The 19,256-nt window shown below is 33.9% G+C and overlaps 1 protein-coding gene across 2 annotated transcripts in view; it reads left to right on the top strand.

The window, feature by feature from the left end:
* The window catches only part of VWC2L (von Willebrand factor C domain containing 2 like), a 164,340-nt gene that overhangs the window by 14,370 nt on the left and 130,714 nt on the right, over positions 1-19,256 (top strand). The window contains exon 3 of one of the 2 annotated variants that reach the window (XM_045558910.1): positions 11,451-11,580. The exons of the other annotated variant lie outside the window; for it this stretch is intronic. Coding sequence (XP_045414866.1) covers positions 11,451-11,580 — 130 coding nt within the window. The remainder of the gene's footprint in view (positions 1-11,450; positions 11,581-19,256) is intronic. 2 annotated transcript variants of the gene reach the window in all.

The raw sequence follows: 19,256 nt of genomic DNA, 5'->3' as shown, positions 1-19,256 counted from the left end.
AGAATGAGAGAGAGAGATAAAAGTGAGAAGGGAGCTTGGGCCAGTTCACACCCTGAATGCCTGGCTAAGAAGCTTGGGTCAAAGTCTGGACTGAGCAGTGAGAGTCACCAAAGGGCTTGGATCAGGGAAGTGACAAAACCAGTTCTATGCCTGAGACAAATACAAATAATCGTTGAAAATTTTATGAAATGTTTTGCACATGCATTCCCTTACTGAATTATTTAATTCTAAGATATTTTTACTCCCATTTCATAAATGAGAAAACTGAGATTCAGAGAGATTTATGCTTTTGTCTTTGTCATATAAATGGAGAATATCGGACCTGACAAACCAAAGAAAGTCTTCGGACTCTAACTCTAGTACTATCTCCATTATCATACCTTATCAGCTTTGATGAGTTCACTGTAGAAATTATGCAAATCATGTAAAAGATAGTTTGTTTTTCATTTGGATGTATGTATTTCCCATGTTGCTAAATGAGTGTTCAATTATAAGTCTATTTCATGTTTAGTCCCCCATCTCCTTCACAAAAACGTAGTACGTTACTCACATGACAATTCTTTCCCTGCTCCACATGTGACAGGGCTTGATGGGTTTCATTTTAAAAACTCTCATTACCAAAAGTATGTATCTAAGGCACATTTCTATTCATTAAGAAACAAACTACATTCTGAATGCAGTGAGGACTAACTAGGATTATTTTTGCAAATTTAGGGATTTTTTAAAATTTTCTAAATTAGTGAAAGAGTCTGGGAAGGATAGCAGGGAAGGGGGATTAAGTGGGGATGGTTAATGAGTGCAAAAATATAGTTAGATAGGATGAACAATACTTGATAGCACAACAAAGTGACTATAATCAACAATAAGTTAGGGCATACTTAAAAATAACTAAAATAATAGAACTAGAATGTTCCTAACACAAAGAAATGCTAAATGCCTGAGGTGATGGATACCCCAATTATCCTGATTTGATTAATTCACATTGTATGTCTGTATCTAAACATTACATCTACCCTATAAAAACACACACTATTATATAACCATAATAATTTTAAAAATAAATTTAAAAAAGAAAGTATAGAACTTGTTAATGATTTTTGTAGTCTTAGAAATGCAAAGACTTCTACCATAGTCACTGTAAAGACTTCCAATGATTAGCAAATGAAGTCATTTTTGTTTATAGCAAGAGAACAGCCACACTTCTCCGAGACTCCACTCATTTTCACTGCATGTTAGCTTTATTGCTCTCTCCCAAATATGACAAGAAAAAAATTAAAATTGTTCAATCTAACTTTAATTTTCCCCCAACATTAAAAATAAAATCTTGCTAAAATAGCAAACCTTTGACTGCTGAGATTTAGAAAGCTTCATTAGGGAGAAAAAGGACAATCACAGAGAATTTTCCTTTTGTTAATGAGACTCTAGGACATTCACATTGAAAGTGGAAGATACTTAAATCAAGACTCCAGAAACTGTGAGCTAAAGTTATCCTGTTAAAAATCTGTTTCGGGCAAGAATCTGATTAAAGATTGATGTTTCATCTCTGTAAATAAGAATCTAATTAACTACCTAAAAATGTTGTCCAGTGTCATTCTCAATTGAACCACAATTTGATGCAAACATTGCTGCATATTAGAGATGTAACAGATTGTTTTCAAAACTCTAAAAGACATACAGTCGTCCCTCAGTATATGCAGCGGATTGGTTCCAGACCCCTCCCCCATACCCAAATCCGTAGATATTCAAGTCCCTTATGTAAAATGGGGTAGTATTTGCACATAACCTATTCACATCCTCCCATAAATCATCTCTAGATTACTTATAATCCCTAATAAAATGTAAATGATATGTAAATAGTTGTTATACTGTATTGTTTAGAAAATAATGACAAGGAAAAAAGTCTGTACATGTTTAATACAGACAATCATCCATCCTCCCCACCCCCAATACTGTGTTTTGGATCCAGGATTGGTTAAATCCATGGATGTGGAAGCCATGGATACAGAGGGCAGACAGAATTCTTCATCAATTCAATATTTCAAATAATTCACAGTGAAAATAATCATGCCATAATTTAATAAAAATAATTATGAGAACTATACTCCTTTGAAAAATACACAGCCATCGCAAATGAACAAAGGGAGGAAAAGGAAACACTGATCAAGTTGAAAGCTATGAGGACAGTCATAGTCATGTAACAAATTCCACATAGCTTACATGCTCTTTCATGTATTACATTATTTCCTTTTAGTCTCAGAACAAGCCAGTAAGAAAATTGGAGCACTACTAATATTATATTATTATTAACTCCATTTTACAAAGGCTAAAGTGGTTTAAGTAACCTGTCCAAGGTAAAACCAGCACCATTTGATGGCAGGACTTAAGCTCCAAACATGCTTATTCCACATTATCATACAGCCAAATTCCACTAGGCGATAGCACTAAGGATTTTGATACCTGGTTACAAAATTGTCACTCCTTCTGCTGTACCTTGCCCCCAAATTACACATGAAAGTAGAAAGGTTTATCAAGAAATTATTCAGTCAAGATTTTTTTAATTAAAATATACTTTCATGTTATTGCCCATAAGCCATCTCAATATATTTTTGTAGAATGAGATGAGCTATGAACGCGCATCAAATAATGAACTATAAAATTCAGTAGAAAATTACTGTTTGGCTTTAAAATTGGAAATATATATTTTCATTTTAGCAGTTGTAAAGCACTTAATACTATTACTTTTAATTACTTTCTCTTCATAACATGTCAAAGTACAATGTTACCAGCCAATGGAAAATGAAGAAAAAATTTCAACTTTTAGAAAACTTTTGCCCAGAGACAGTGGCAAAGAAGGAGTTCTTGAAAAACAATCTAATTGGCATGTCTAATGTAAATGGGTTTGGTTGTTTCAGGCTGATAACTCCTACCTGTGGGACCCTGAAAGACCATGAATTCAGTGTCATCCATGCAATGTTAGCAGGCTGAGTTATGGCTATCTCTCCTTTCTGTTATCACTTCCTTTCAATGTTTCCAGTAGAATAAGACTGGTTGTATTTGTCTTGTACACAATTCTTTCAGGCTGTAGAATTTTCACGGTGCTATATTCTCCTCCAATCATACATAGCCTTGATTCAATGCTGTTGTAGATGACTGGTTCTTTAATTGTTATCAACAACTATCTTTGCCAGTGTTAACAGAAAAGCTTTGAAGTTATATACAGTTGCTCACTTTTTCCCTGTTGCACAAATGCGTGATAAATGGAGCAGCTTCAGCATGGAGATACATAGGTTCTGCTGAAAATGCTCAGTTCCATTGTCAAGGACTTTTCTTGTACCAAAGCCAACTGTCAATCCAGCTTGTCAGTGAAGGACTAAGGGCTGTTGCTTTTCTAGGCTTCTTCACAAGTGTGGGTGTGATACTTTATCAAAATCTTTATACAGAATCCTCTAGTTTTTGTTTACACCTTTAGGTTCTCCTCTAATCTTAAAAGCAGCTAAAATTATCCTTTTTTTCCTTTCTTGAATATACCCTGATATTTCCTTGATAAGTGTACTTTGCCTGCTTAAAAAAATACATCTGTAATTGCCACTAAAGAAAGATGTTTTTGCTTATATTCTCCTTACCTATATTTTTTATTTATATTTATATTCTTTCTTCATATTTCAGAAAAAGCTACATCTTATTGTCAGAGGAGTCTTTAAAAACATTGAAGGAAAAAATTAGTTCTTTACACCATCAGTTTATTGGAATAGGCAATATATAATTGTAGAATTGCCTGCTCCTAAAACATATGCCAAAATATATTTTTAAAATTTTATTTAGGAAAATATAATTTCAGGAAAAAAATAAGCCATTGGTTTAATATCACTGTTGTCTTGCAAATATAATGATAAAATTTTAAAAATGAGTGAACTTTTTTATATTTGATAATTAATAACTTTTGGGATTGAATATCTCATCAACTATTTTCTAATCTCATATTTTACTTTAGCTCAGAGTACCTACAAATAAAAATAGGATGATTAACCCCAATAATTCAGTTTTTCATTATAATAGTACCATCATTTATTAAAAAAGGCATTTGTTTTAAAAATATCAAAACTTATTTTTATAGATATCTTAACTCCTCTTCTAGTTTGTCATTTATTGAGAGTAGGACAGATAAATAGGTCATTTTGGCATACCTTATATACACTACGTTGTATATAATATACATTTAATAAATATGTTGAATAATTATTAAAATTTATCTATGTTTCTGAATTTTAGTTTCTTACTTGCCTAGTTTACTATATCTACACAGCAAGGCTAAGTGCACCTTTTGTAATCATTTCACTAAAATGCTTATGTTTTCAACAAAAATGAAAGACATACTGTAAATAATATTGCAGAATATATTATCAAAATACCAAATCCACCAAAAAAAGCCAGAACAGCTACTACTTAACTTGTAGTGTAAAATGATACCACAATATACATTTGCTGACTGAGGAGGTTATAAAAAAATCTATGCATCAAGTTTTTTATATTTGTTTCAGCAGTACTAAAATTCTTAAAGAAGTTGCAGCCTTATGTCCAAAATTTGATAAGACTTAACTTCAATGTTCCAAATATGTTCCAATCAATAGGGCAGATCCCTGAAGAGGCCATCACCATCTCATTAGACCACGAACACAGAGGAGCATTTTAATCAGTGATGCTATGGGTCATCTTTCAGATGATTGTGAATTTTGGTTAAAACCCATTGGATCCATTGATTGTTAGGTGACATCTGCCGCATGCAAATTACTGGCTATGGGAGTGGCAATGGATGCTAAATACTCTTGCACTTTGTAATTTAACGTATATTTTAATGAAGTGAACAGTGAGATTCCTGACAGGCATCAGCAACTTTGAAATAGAGTCTTCCAAATTTCTCATATGGTTTGAAAGTAATGAGATTTATTCCATAAAGTGGTAAAATTTATGCCATAAATTATCTCTAAAAGAAGAGCACTTCTTAAAGCCATATCCTTTTGCTCTGCTAGAAGATTAGATTTTAAATAGTTGTTTTGGGAAATTTTTTTGAAAAGCAAACTGGGCTATACTCTGTTTGATAATTTTTGCTCATTATCAGAGAAATGAAGGACCCCATGATATCTAAAGCCTAGTATCGCTTGGTCAGAAGGAATGCCATCAGTACAGATAGTATGCTTAAACTTAGCAGTTAGAATATATCCAATCCATTTATGCCTCCATCCCTTCAGCTTTCAACAATATAATCAGAGGGCTTTCTAGGAATCAAATTTTGTTTCTCAGAATATACATATGTGTTTTGTTGGGCTTTGTACTCTAACTCATCCTTTAGGAAAATGGACGTGCTTAAAATCAGGGCTTTTTCCTGAAAAAATATTTTATAATATACTAAAATCATGTGCTTAATAAGCAACCATCAAAATTGATACACATTATATTTTAGGTTATTAAATATGAAATGTCTGATTTCCTTCAGTACTAAGTTTGACAGTTGATATCTCTAATATTTCACTTTGACACTTCTTGTTTTATTTTTATTGTGAAAGTACATCCTCAGTCTTTCAAACACATGGTTTGGCTTGTGATTATCTTTCAATTTTTTTTAGAGAAAGTTTTGTGAAACCATGGATATGTCAAAAATTGGGGTTATTTTCAAATATGAGTTCCATCATGGAACCAATGCAGTGCAGACAGCTCAAAATATCAACGAAGTGTTTGGGAAAGATGTTTGCACAGTATGTTGATGGTTTGAGATGTCTCCTCCTGGTGATTTTAATCTTGAAAATGAGCCACGTGGGTGACCTGAGACAAAGGTGGATAATGATGAGCTGAAACCTGTAGTGGAAGCGAATCCGTCTCAACCTATGTATGAATTAGCAGCAAGATTTGACATTACTATTCCAATGATATTGGACCATTTGAGACAAACCAGCAAGGTAAAGAAGCTGGATAGATGGGTTCCTCATGAATTAAACAACTGTCAGAAGAGAAATTGTCTCAAAGCTTGCCTTTCTTTGCTGTCACGACAAAAAGGCAAAGCATTTCTACAACGTATTGTTACCTGTGATGAAAAACAGATTCTTTTTCACAATTGCAAGCATTCAGTACAATGGCTGGATAAAGATGAAGTGCCGAAATACAGTCCAAAACCGAATATTCATCAAAAAAAGCTAATAGTTCTGTTTGGTGGTCCAGCACTGGTATTATCCACTACCGCTTTATCAAACCTCATCAAGCCATTACAGAGGATGTCTTCTGCAACCAATTGGATGAAAGAATAAGGATGCTTCTGATTAAGCAGCCAAGATTGGTCAATAGAGACAGGCCAATCCTCTTGCAAGACATCACTTGACCACAAACAACACTGCTCAAACTACAGAGGCTGGACTTGAAACTCTCTGTCATCCACCGTTTTCACCAGACCTTGTACCAACTGACTACTGCTTCTTTCAGGCTTTGGACCACTTGTTTCAAGGAAAAATATTCAATTCTCAACAAGCTGTGAAAGATGCCTTTCATGATTTCATTACCACTCGCTCTCTAGGCTTCTTCACTGCTGGGGTAAACCAGCTACTGTTTAGATGGCGGCGCTGTGTCAATAGTGTAGTGGCATTCTTTGATTAATTGTACTGCTTCTTGTTTGAGATATAATAAACTAGACTTTTGATTTGAACTCGGACATTTCATATTTAATGAACTAATAGCTCAGTGGTTCTCCAAGTATGGTCCCTGGCCTAGCAGAATCATCATCATCTGGAATTTGTTAGAAATGCAAATTCTCAGGCCTGCCCCACACTTGCAGCATCAGAAATTCTGGGAATGGGGCTGAAATGAGACTTTTACTCAGACTCTTTAGCAATTATCTGCATGTATTCTTGCCCTACATTTAGTTAACACAGTATTTTCTAGTGCAATAAAAGTCTGTAATCATCTACTGCTAGATAGTCTAGTCAATGGAGTGCTTGAAGGTTGACTTACCTGTGAGGCACATGATGAAAATTATGTATTTAAAATTACGTTTAGAGGGTGAGTTTATGTTCATTGCCATAATATTGGAACCCAAGTAATTATTTCATGATTCACAGTCAGAAAACTTTTCCCCCAAAGTGCCCTTTATAATATTTAAATAAAAGGCAAACATCTTACTGAATCAAAATCCTTTTCATGTATGGCCAACACAGATGAAGCTGCCCAGAGGTATGACTTCATAAATGAGAAAACACAGATTATGAGTAAAAGATGATATATTTTAGTTAACAAATATTTCTTATCTATCATGTGATAAGATGTCTTCTAGGTGCTGAGAATACAGCAGTGAACAATATATTACAAGGAACTTAGAATCTATGAGATTCTAAAACAAACAGAAACAAATAAAAAGAAAATGTAAACAAATCCATAAGATAATTTCATGAACTGATGAGAGAGCTCTGAATGGGTGATATATGGAAAGAGAAGATCAAGGGGCTGGGTGAACTGGGTCATCAGGGAAGACCTCCCTAGAGAGACGGCATTTTAGTTGACATCTAGATGATGAAACTTCAGGAAAAGAAAATGGGTTTGTTGCTTTTTTTCCTTGTTTCTTCCTGAATGATTTATAATAATTAGTTTAACCATTCCCACTACTCTTTATCTGAAGCTTCTATAGTCACCTAAACCAATATTTAAGAAAGAGTCTAATTTTGCTCTACTAATTATGTATATAGATATATATAGCAGGAAACCCCTTTGTAATCTAGGGGCAACATTTGAATTTGCCATACAAGGTATTTATTCAGAGATAGGAGGAATTACAGATAAAATACACAGTCTCTGTTTAAATGGAGTTCCACATTAGATATTCAAAAACACTGAGCTGAAGTTATAACATTTTTATAACAGACATAGAATACTCTGACACCATCTAATATATATATTAACAAATAAATTTGACCTATAATCCCAATTTCAACTAAAATTTATGCAAAGGTATAGATAGTGAATGTTACTTTATTTTCCAAAGATTGCATAGAAATAAAGTGTTCTAAAAGATTTCTTAGAAAAAGATTTTTCTTGTATAAAATTTTAGGATATTGTCATTTAATCGTCTTACCTACTAAATCTCTAGCTGACAAAACCCATGTACTAGGCATAATTTCACATGTTCTTCTAAAAAAAAAAAAGCTAGTAAGAATAGTTTTTTCCAAGTACTTGTTCCAGCATTTTCTGTTCCTCTAAGGATAGCTTTATTCTTTAATCTTTGGTTTTACAGGGATATTTTCAGGTTTAATCCATAGTTTTCACATTGAAGAACCCAATAAAAGGAAATTTATAACCAGCTCAGTGCTTAAGATGTAAAGATTTATCCAAAGCACCAAACCTTTCAGAGTTTTACACTGTAAGATGGGAAAGATTTTTAAAGTCTGAACTTAATGTCAAAGCAGCATACTGCATATTCCTAAGAACTTATCGCCGTTCAAGCGGTATCTTTTCAAAAATGCAGGGGCAGGCAGGGGCAATAGAGAAAGTCAAGTTGAGCAAGAGAACAGTGGTGTCAGAACTGGTAAGATTATGAAAGGGAAGAGGGTTGCCAAGTCTGGAGAAGAAGGAAAGGGACTTTAGCCTGGGGTCAATTGGTTACATTTGATTGAGTGTTTAGAGCGGGAGCGGAGGGGCACATGGAGGCTTGAGATGAGAAGAAATGGCCTGAAAAAGAGACATTATTTGGGGAAAAAATTTAAGGAAAATAAAAGAGGAAATAACATACTTGTGATAAGAGATTCTGGGCTAGGGACAGAGTTTAGCATATGAATAAAGCCAGGTTCAGGGCAGGATTAAAAGCTACCAGTGTTTAGGATGATATTTTTATTTTTCTAATTTATATTTCTCATTTTTCAAAATCCCTTTGAAAATTTAAATATACTTTTATCACTCAGCCTTGTGATCTTAGCTATTCCTCAGAGTGTTTCTCAGCATTCCGATGCTGGTCTGTGTACACACATCCACCCTCTACTGATTTCTGTCTTTATTGAACTATTACCTGTTAGTGCTTCTCTCAGATACCTGCAAGTGCAGTTTCCAGGCATCTGCAAGCCTCATGGCAACCTAACTTTGGCCATCATAATTTTCTAATTCACATTTGCAGAGGTTAGAAAACTCTTAAGTTTTCAGAATAATCTCTTTATGCACTAAACACCCAAGTTAATAAAATTCTCTTTCGTAGCAGGAAATACCTATCCTGTCTTAATCAATTGTTCAGTTGTTCTTGTGAATCTGCTCTGCATGGAGAGGTGTCAAAACCACTGGGAAATCAACTACTCAGATGGGAGTACACAGAATGGTGATTCTTGTCATCAGGTAGCAATACAGTTTAGCAGTTAGGTTGCCTGGATTCCAATCCTGCCTGTGCCGCTTACTACTGATAGGATCTGGGAAAGCTGTTGACCCTTTCTCAGCCTATTTTCTCATCTGTGAGACGAGCATTAAAAAAATCTTCCTTCCTAGGATTATTACAAGAAATAGATAAATAGATACAGGTAGATTTCTTAGCTCAATGCCCAGCACTGATAAGTTTCAACCACATTGTTTAAATTAGAAGGGTGTTCTAGGTCAGTCTGTACTGGGGACTCTAATAGTTCAATAAATCTTTCTCAAAGACAATAATTACTGTGAAGTAAACATTTTGCATTTAAAAACTTGGGGTTTTCTTCAGCATTTTTATTCCCAGAATTAGTCCCTGAGACTTGCACAGACCAGCCCTTCCTTCAGCAAGAAGGGAACCAGCAAAAACAAACAACCCCAGCTGTGAGAAAGAGATTGTGTTAGCAGCTCCTTTTTTCTCTCACACTGGCAATAAATACAGTCCAAGTCTTTGCTGCACTTCAGGAGGCTGTGTGAAAATAGCTCTTTGCAATTAACCAAGGAAAAAGGGAAACTTCTGACAAGTTTACCTTGCAATCTTAGTGAAGCTTATAAAATAAGCAGTACAGTATCAAGCATTTACATCTCTTACACTGTTTCTAATTCAAAATTTCTCCATCAAATAGTGTGCTGTAGGATTAAATCTTTCCTTAATTTACTGAGATTATTCAGTAGAGGAGCTTCAGGAAAATCTCAGCCCGTGAGATAATGCAACAGATGCCAGTGGGATGTTTAACCAATGACTGTACCCATCAAAAATTTTTTGATCACATTTTTAGAAAGCAATACTTTACCACAGATTCTATGACTCTTTCTCTTGTTCATACTAAGTTTGAAAGTAAAATAGTTAATGTAGACTATCATTCTTCAAGTAAAAATCAAAGACAAAATGAATTTAAAAAATAATTAGTTGAAAGGTTTCCACCTCCACATACTGCCTGAGTCAAGGAGCATTGATATGACACAAATTGTTAGATCCAGGAAGAAAAAAGAGCTGACAGGAGTTACGGACAGTAGCAAGGGAAGAGCACTTTAGTTAACACAATTTGCAGGTGAGGAACAGTAGGGTCAGGTTGGCGGCAGAACTTTTGAAGAGCGAATGACTTGGTTTGAGAAGTGTAGACATTGCATGACTTCTGAGACCCCCACATTTTTCATTCCAGAATTCTAAACCTCAGTTCTGTGAGAAAGTAGAGCTAGAATTTATTTGTAAGGAATGAGAAAGTCAGAGAGTGGCCACTGTTTTAGATTATTTGCTGTATAGGCAGTTTCTAGCAAGCAAGCAGAAAATCCCAAACTTACTCTTGGTCGGTAAGTACTGTGAGTATAAAAATTCTTTCCTGATTTTTAATTTTTTTCTCTTAATCACTTTTCAATTCCATTTTTAGAGTCTTTGACTCTTACTTAAATAGTGGCTTTTTAAGCCAATCGACGTTAGTTTGCTCATAAAAGCAAGCAGGCAAGATGAAAGGTATTCACTGAATGCTTCAAGAGACAGTACCTGGATGTTTGGATCCCAAATGCAGTCTCCTCTAAAATTCACATTGAAAAACTGCCATTTAGAGTCTAGGTTAGCTTGAAAAGGAGTTCCTACAAAGGGTAAGGATGTTTGCTTGCCATTTTCTTGTTTCTCAGTAATCCTCCTCTTTTCTCGGGAAGAAAAAAAAATATTTGACATGTTCCAGTATCATTTCTGTTTACCAGAGGAAGTCAGAGCAATCAGTGTATCTGGAAATCAAACCAGGAGATGACGTATTAGTTGTCCAAACATTTCTCTGGAAAGTAGGAACATAAGATGTGGGAAAAGTTATACGTGGGTGCTCTAGTTGTTCACAGCAACCTGAGCTGCACATTGCAACCTCCTTGGCTTGGACGTGTAGGTGGCCTTCCATGAGGGGAGAATGATCATCCACATGGTAAATGGAGTTAATACAGTAAAGCCAATATAAGCACTGATGTTTTGTCTTCTGACAGCATATGAATGTGCAAGCATTAAGTTATAGGAGAAAAGGGGCTAATTTTAGATTTGTTCCTAGCCCTCTCCATGTGAATGGTGTCGCTGTGAGCCCAGCAATGAAGTTCACTGTGTTGTAGCAGACTGCGCGGTTCCTGAGTGTGTCAACCCAGTCTATGAACCAGAACAATGTTGTCCTGTCTGCAAAAATGGTAAGAGCATACTGCATTAGCTTTCAAAGAGGGGTTAGTGCGAAATACAAATATTTCACTACTGCACACCATTCAGTGCAAGAGCCCTCTAAGATCTGCCTGTGGCTTTCGATACAGGCATGGCAGATTTATATTTTTATTCCACCTTAAAGTGAAAATAAACCAGCAATGGGGAAATTGTGCAGCCTTCTATCTGGGGAATTAAAGCTCTTATAAGCTGACTTTGTTGTGATCCCTATTATTTATTGTTGATTTATAAGGAGGCTATTGGAAAGAACATAGTACCATCTTTTTGTAGTGACTGCATTTCTCTCTCTTTGTGGAACCTATGAAGCAGTTCACCCCATTTCATAGTGCACAACCCAGGATAGAGAGTAGGGTGAACGCCAGGTATTTTGCTTTGGGCATAGATAAGACTTTAGGTTTAAAGTTAAGTTATCAAAGAAATGTAAAATTCAATCATCAGTGCACTTAAATTGAAGTAATAAAGACAAAAGTTTAGGGCTTTCATTTTAGGTTTTTATTACAGTGGAACTTTGCTCTCGTAGTAAATGCTGTAGAGGGTAACTTGGTTTATTTATAAGGTTATATGTTCCTTGTTGTCCTTCATGGAATGAGGAGGTTGATACAACTATAATATCCTAATCACCCAAATCAATGGGATGCTGCAGAAAAGACAATTCAATGCCATGAACCCAGGAGAGCATATCAACAAAGTGAATAGCATGCTTTTCCTAGTGGTCGTGTACTACCAAAAAAGAGAAAAGTAATAATTCTCTGCTAGGTCACACTCCACAAATGCTCTCTCTGGCATTAATATCTGCTTGAAAAAAAGTGGTTCTAGCCCTCAATTAAGCTAAGTTCACTAACTCTAAGGCTGAATCCCTATCCCCTTTTTTGACTTAGCAGTAGTCATTTTCCTCTATTAAATATTCTTTGTCCTGAATTTGGAATTATGTTAGTTTACCTACCAATCTTTTCCTTCACAGAAATATAATTAGAGAAAAAAAAATGCATCAGGTCATTTAAACCGAAAAAGAACAGAAGCATTTCTGTTTACTTTTATAACTTTTGTCCCAAAGGACTTATAAAAAAGCTCTGTGACATTTTTCCAGGCACAGGTTTGACTATTTCTGATCATATAAATCCATTACATTGAATACTTAAATTCACTTCTCTTTTCCTTCTTATCCCCCTAACTCAGCCTGTTATTGTGACCATCTCTCTGACTTAGAGGGTGAAAATAAATATCCTCCTGAAGTTCTGTCCTATCTTAAATATGCAAAGATATCAAATCTAAGAGTTTATATTTTAAAAAGGATTTTGAAGAAACTGGAAAAGATACAGGAATGAACAACAGGATGATTTAATGGTTGAAAAATGGGACCTATGAGGACAGACTGATAGAGTTAGCATAATTTGTCCTGGAGAAGAGAAGGCTCGGGGGAGACCAAACTGTCATAAGGTATATGAATGGCTAGTCTAAAATAGAGGAAGAACTGTTATTTTTCATTTTCTCCAAGGATAAAAGGAAGAAAAACTTGGCTACCTAATCAATCTTTAAAAAATAGGATTGACAAGTCTTTGAAGAGTGTTCCTTTTTTTTCTAGAAGCAACTGTCTAAACAGGTCCTTGAAGATCTCTTCTTCTCTAGGTGGCCCCAGCTAACTTTGTCTCACTTTTAGGGTAAACACCATCATACTTACAGTTAAAAATTCTTATCTGGACACATTCAGCATACTCATATAATTACATCATCTAGAGCAGCGGTCCCCAACCTTTTTGGCACCAGGGACCGGTTTCATGGGAGACAATTTTTCCATGGATGGGGTGGGGGAGGTGCTGCTCACCTCCTGCTGTGCACCCGCCCCGACCCTGTTCCTAAGTTTCATGGAACACAACTTTTCAATGAACAGTGACGGGGCAACTCTGCCACCTAGTCCCTAACATGCTGTACACCAGTACCGGTCTGTGCCTGGGAGTTGGGGACCGCAGATCTAGAACATATATTACACATGCATCTATCACATCCTTCTAACAACCCTACACCAAAGCCCATAATATATCCACAGTTAAAGTCTATGTCATATGTTAAATCAGCCATACAAATTAGTCATCCTTAATTTTATGTCACCCAAGATTATCCTGTTTCTGTTACATGTCAGAGTAGAAATCTGTCTTCAAAAGAAACTCTCTTTACACAAAATGTATAACAAATGGATTTTGCTTGCTCAATTAATTAGTTAATTAATTAGTAATCCCTTAGTGTCCCTGATAAACAGATGCTGAGTGTACAGGTATATTAGTTAAGTTTTTTGACTCTTTTTTTGTCCATGAAACACTACAAAATGATCATTTCTGTTCCTTTCCTCTTGTTACTTTCAAACAAAATTTTTCTTTTTTTCAATAGGAGAAATGAATAGGAATTAAAACTAGTAGGAAGACTAATTGTAATATAACATCATGAGATGCTATCTTTTTGTTATATAAAATGTCACTAATTAGTCACTTATGCTCAAAAAGTGAAGTATAATCATTGTCAAAGAAAGGCACATCATGGCAGTAGCATGGCCGAGAGGTCTAAGGGGTTGGATTAAGAAAGGCACATCGGGGACCACTGAGGACTCCACTAGTGGTGCCAATATTTTTGGTGAGAAAATAGGTTGAGCCCAGGCCTTCCTTGCTCTCACTCTGTGCTTGGCCCAGAAAACAGAAACAGATGACCCATATATAGAAGAGCTGGAGGGAAAATAAATGTTTATTATGACAGAGTATAACTAGAATAGTTTCTTAAATTTCCAACAGTAAGTCTATCTCATTACATATAAGAAGATAAATTTGCCCATTATACTATAAACTATTTTTTAAAGTATGCTATGTTCTTAGGTATGAAAAAAGCAACAAGATAAAAGTATACCCTATGGATTCAAGGTAGAGGCAATGGATTTTAACTTGTAAACAGCCTTATAATATTTTTTACATTTTCTTAAATCTTCATAAAGGTTGATGATTTTGGCAGGCAGGTAATTTTCAGTTTGCATAAATGCTGATTATCCTGGCTGTCAAATAATTTCCTTTTGCATACCAAGACTGATTTTTCCTGCCTTCCTGAATTATAACTTGCCAAGAGCAAGAGGCATTAAAGATATAAAGCTTTAAAAATAAGATATGAACTTTATATTAAATATATAAACTTTTAAAAAGTTTAAAGCGATAGAATCTACCACACCTAATCTTAAAATTCAATATTCAGCTAATAGTGAAATCCTTGTTTTGAGATTATTTAAGAGCAAATAAAACAAGAAAGTATAACATAGTTTTCCCATAAAACAGTAGTTTACCAATGAAAATATAACAATTATCTTTAGAAATATTTTAATTTTGTAAAGCACAAACTAATTTGTTCCCTAGATAAACAGTGGTAACCTCTGTTTATTTTCAGTAACATAATTTTTAAGAATAAATTTAAGGACATATGTTTCTAGGAATTTTCTCTAATTGTGTAAAGAAGAAAGAGAATTTCAAATTTCCTGGTATCAATGATTACCTCAAATAAGATTTCCAGTGGTTATCAATGAATATAGCCAAGCCATCAAGTATACATACTGTATTTATGTTCAAGTTAGTTCAGCACCAAGAAAAGACTATCAATTCAACCTAAATAAAATAAAAACATTAAGGAAATACATGAGGGACTGAACAGAGTCTATGTAACACATAGCAAGGGGAAAAGATGAGAGTAATTTTTTATGTGGGAAAATTGAGGGGATTGATGTAGGATTTATTGTTTCTAAAAATATAATTAAGCATTTCTTTTTCCTTCCTTTACACAGTTTTAAGAGCTAGAAATACAAATGACTTAAGATTGTGTTTCTTTGACTTATCTTTCTGCCCTGGGCCTTTCCATGTGAATTAATGAGAATTCTTTACAGTTTTCTGTTTTATAATATGAAAAAACACAAATTAGCACAGCATCTGCTTAAAGAATATATTCTAATTTGGAGTGTCATATAAATATTTCAAATATTTGGAAAATGACCATACATTTGACTAGTAACATGGCTATTTGTATATATTATATAAATATATACATATATAGTACTGAGAATGACTTATTTATTCTTGTATGTGAATTAATATTAATTTTAACTTCTTGTACTGTAGCCACTCATTCCATTCTTCAATTGTCCATACATGCTGATATATTTGTCCCAAGTCATTATACTGAATATCTGGATGAAAAAATAAAATATGTGGCCAGTTATCAAAATATTTGATTATTGGAGCATTCAAATAACTAGCTGTATTTTCTATATGCATCAGCTAGTATGTCAGTGAGTTCTATGTTTTCACTGGAATATACAGTCAATAATTATTCATGGTTCAGAAGGAAAAGTTACCTAATGAAAAACTGAAATAGACAGGAAAGCCCCACAAAATCCTCTACACATTGAGTTTTCATCTCCTTTCTAACTAAAGTTGTCATATGCCCTGTTTAAATATGAAATTCCACATCACTTACTATCTACTAGCTCATTAGTGATACAAATAAGACAGGAGATACATTAGCCAAAAGGACAAGTAGAAAAGAAGAGGACAGCAAAGGGGATGGGCCATGCTCAATCAAGAAAGAGAAAGGAATTTATAGGTGTGAAGACCTTCTAAAGATACTTGGGAGAACATGTTTGCCAGATACAATTGTTAATATTCCTAATATACAAAGAGCTCCTTGAAATAAATAAGAGAAAGAAAATTCAACAGAGAATATGGGCAAAGGACATATAAAGGAAATTCACAGAAGAAGAAAACCAAATGTCTAATAAATATAATAAAAATATGCCTAACCTCAAAGGGGATCAAGGAGGTAGAAATCAAAACAATGGGATATCAGTTTTCTATTGATAATAATTTGGGATTGATAGTACCTCATATTGGCAAAGGTATTGAGAAAAGAGTGAAGAAATAGTTGATGAAATGTTGGACAACTTTTAAGAAAGCACTCTCCATCAAAATTTTGATGTAACTTAAAGTCAGCAATTGCACCATTTGTATTTTGTCCCACATTCACATACAAAATTTTCACTGCATTTTAAGAAAACTTAATAGTCTTTCAGTAGAGTAATGAAATGTATTGCAGTCTTTAAAATGATCTCTGATATTTTTTACTGTCATGTAAAATAAGCAAGAATTGTGTAGTAGACTAAACATTATTTTATATACAATATAGTAATAATGTATACTATATTAAGAGTATATATATTTTATGTGATATACATTTAAAATTTATTTTATTTTATTTTATTTTATTTTATTTTTGAGACAGAGTCTCACTCTGTTGCCCAGGCTAGAGTGCCGTGGCATCAGCCTAGCTCACAGCAACCTCAAACACCTGGCTCAAGCAATCCTCCTGCCTCAGCCTCCCAAGTAGCTGGAACTACAGGCATGCGCCACCATGCCCGGCAAATTTTTTTCTATATATATTTTTAGTTGTCCATATAATTTCTTTTTATTTTTAGTAGAGATGGGGGTCTCGCTGTTGCTCAGGCTGGTCTCGAACTCCTGAGCTCAAATGATCCACCGGCCTTGGCCTCCCAGAGTGCTAGGATTACAGGCGTGAGCCGTGCCCAGCCTAAAATGTTTTTATTTTTAAATGAAATACAATTTTAAGTAGATACTAATTTGTGCGTAGGAAAAGAGATAAGTGGATACACAATAGAATGTTAGCAGTAACTCAATGATTATTATTAAGAGTGAGAAGGTAAAGGGAGAAGAGAAAAAAGCTAAAATCTTTACATATTAAACATTTACAAATTAATAATAAAAACAACAGAAAAGTACGTGAACAAGTAGTTCACATACAAAATACAAACGTTCAAAAAGTATGTAAATCATTGCCCCCCTAAAAATCAAATTAAATTATTTTTAAACACATTTTTGTCTTTTGTATGTTGGATAGAGAAAGTTCTGGGACGTCATTTTGTATTGATAATACAAATTTTTAACAGTGAGCCAGTGATCAGAAGAGGAAGTACAGAGTAGAAGTAAGAACATACAAATGGGGACCTTTGACTTTTTATATCATCAGCCTCTTATTAAATGAATTTTTATAATTTAAAATATTTTATCAAACCTTAAAGAAAAGATGATCCTAATGTTATTTAAACTTTTCTAGAAAATAAACAAGAAAGAAACTTTCTTTTTTTATTAAATAGTATACAATATTGTAACAAACCAAAGATTACAAACTAAAAAATGAAGTTAAAAAGCAACCTTACTTATGGATATTAATGAGGAAATCTTAAATAAAATACAGTCACAAAATCCTCGATGTAAAACCCTTCAGTTGTAGATTTTACAGAGGAAATGCATTCATATATTGTATAATATATTGCATCTCCAGTGATCTAGGGCACCATTCTTCAATCAATTATGTGAACATTTCTGCAATAAAACATGTAATACTCATACTAAGGAGACTGAATAAATATAATGAAAAGCCTCACATCATCTCAGGTCAGGGTTTAATTCCAATTGAGTTTTTGTCTCAAAGTCATGAGAAAACTTTGGATTTTCAGAGATTGTGGGAAAGGGATTTTACATTTTGTTAGCAAAGAGAAAATAGCAGCAGGTTAAAATAATTATGCATCCTGACCAAGTGGGATTTACTATGGGTTTGCATAGTTCAACATTAGGAACTCTATTAATATAATTTATCTTATTATTAAATTGAAGAGAGACATCATTTCTATATACACTTAAAGACATTAGACATAAATCACCAAACCAGTGACAAAAACTCTTGATATGATAAAACTGACATGGATAATTCTTACATGATAAAATATACCTGCCTCATCCAAAAGGCCAGAATCATGCTTAACAGGCATAAGACATGCTTAACACTAAAGACTTTCCCAATAAAGTCAGATATAAGACAAGGATGCCCACTATTATTTAACATTTCAGATAGGTAGACAGACAGATATATACACACATACATGCATATATATATATATATATACACACACACACATACAGACATATACATATATGTTTATATAATAACATATACATATTACTAAAATAAAATTGTGCCATTGGTTCATGATGCAGAGATATCAATAAAATATGATAGAAAGTTCATTAATAGACCTAGCTACATATGAAAATTTGGTATATGATAAATTCATATGTCAAATCAATAGGAAAAGAGTTTATAGAAGAAATGGTGTTGGGACAACTGGATAGTTATCCAAAAATTTTTAAATACCTACTTTATCCCATAACTCTCATATATAAAAAGGTCTTAGAAACTGATAAGAAAAAAAGACCAATGATTCTATTTTTAAAATGGGCAAAGAACTTCAAAAGGCATTCCACATAAAATGAAACAAAAATGGCCCTTAAACATGAAAAATTTCTCAAATCCACTTTTAGGAAGGAAAATGCAAATACAAAAATTGATATCATTTTTTTTACGTAGTAAATTGGCAAAATCCTAGAGTTTAATAATCCACCTTGTTGATAATATTGTGGTGAAGCAGATACTCTTCCCAGTGGATATATAAATTGGTGCAACCCCATTAAGGGAAATTTGATGATATATATAAAAATTAAAGTACATATACTTTTTGTTTTAGCAATTTCACATCTATTTACAGATATGTGAAATGACA

This window comes from Lemur catta, chromosome 8 (genome assembly GCF_020740605.2).
Source record: "Lemur catta isolate mLemCat1 chromosome 8, mLemCat1.pri, whole genome shotgun sequence".
Classification (NCBI taxonomy): domain Eukaryota; kingdom Metazoa; phylum Chordata; class Mammalia; order Primates; family Lemuridae; genus Lemur; species Lemur catta.
This window is presented reverse-complemented; position numbering and strand designations above follow the sequence as displayed.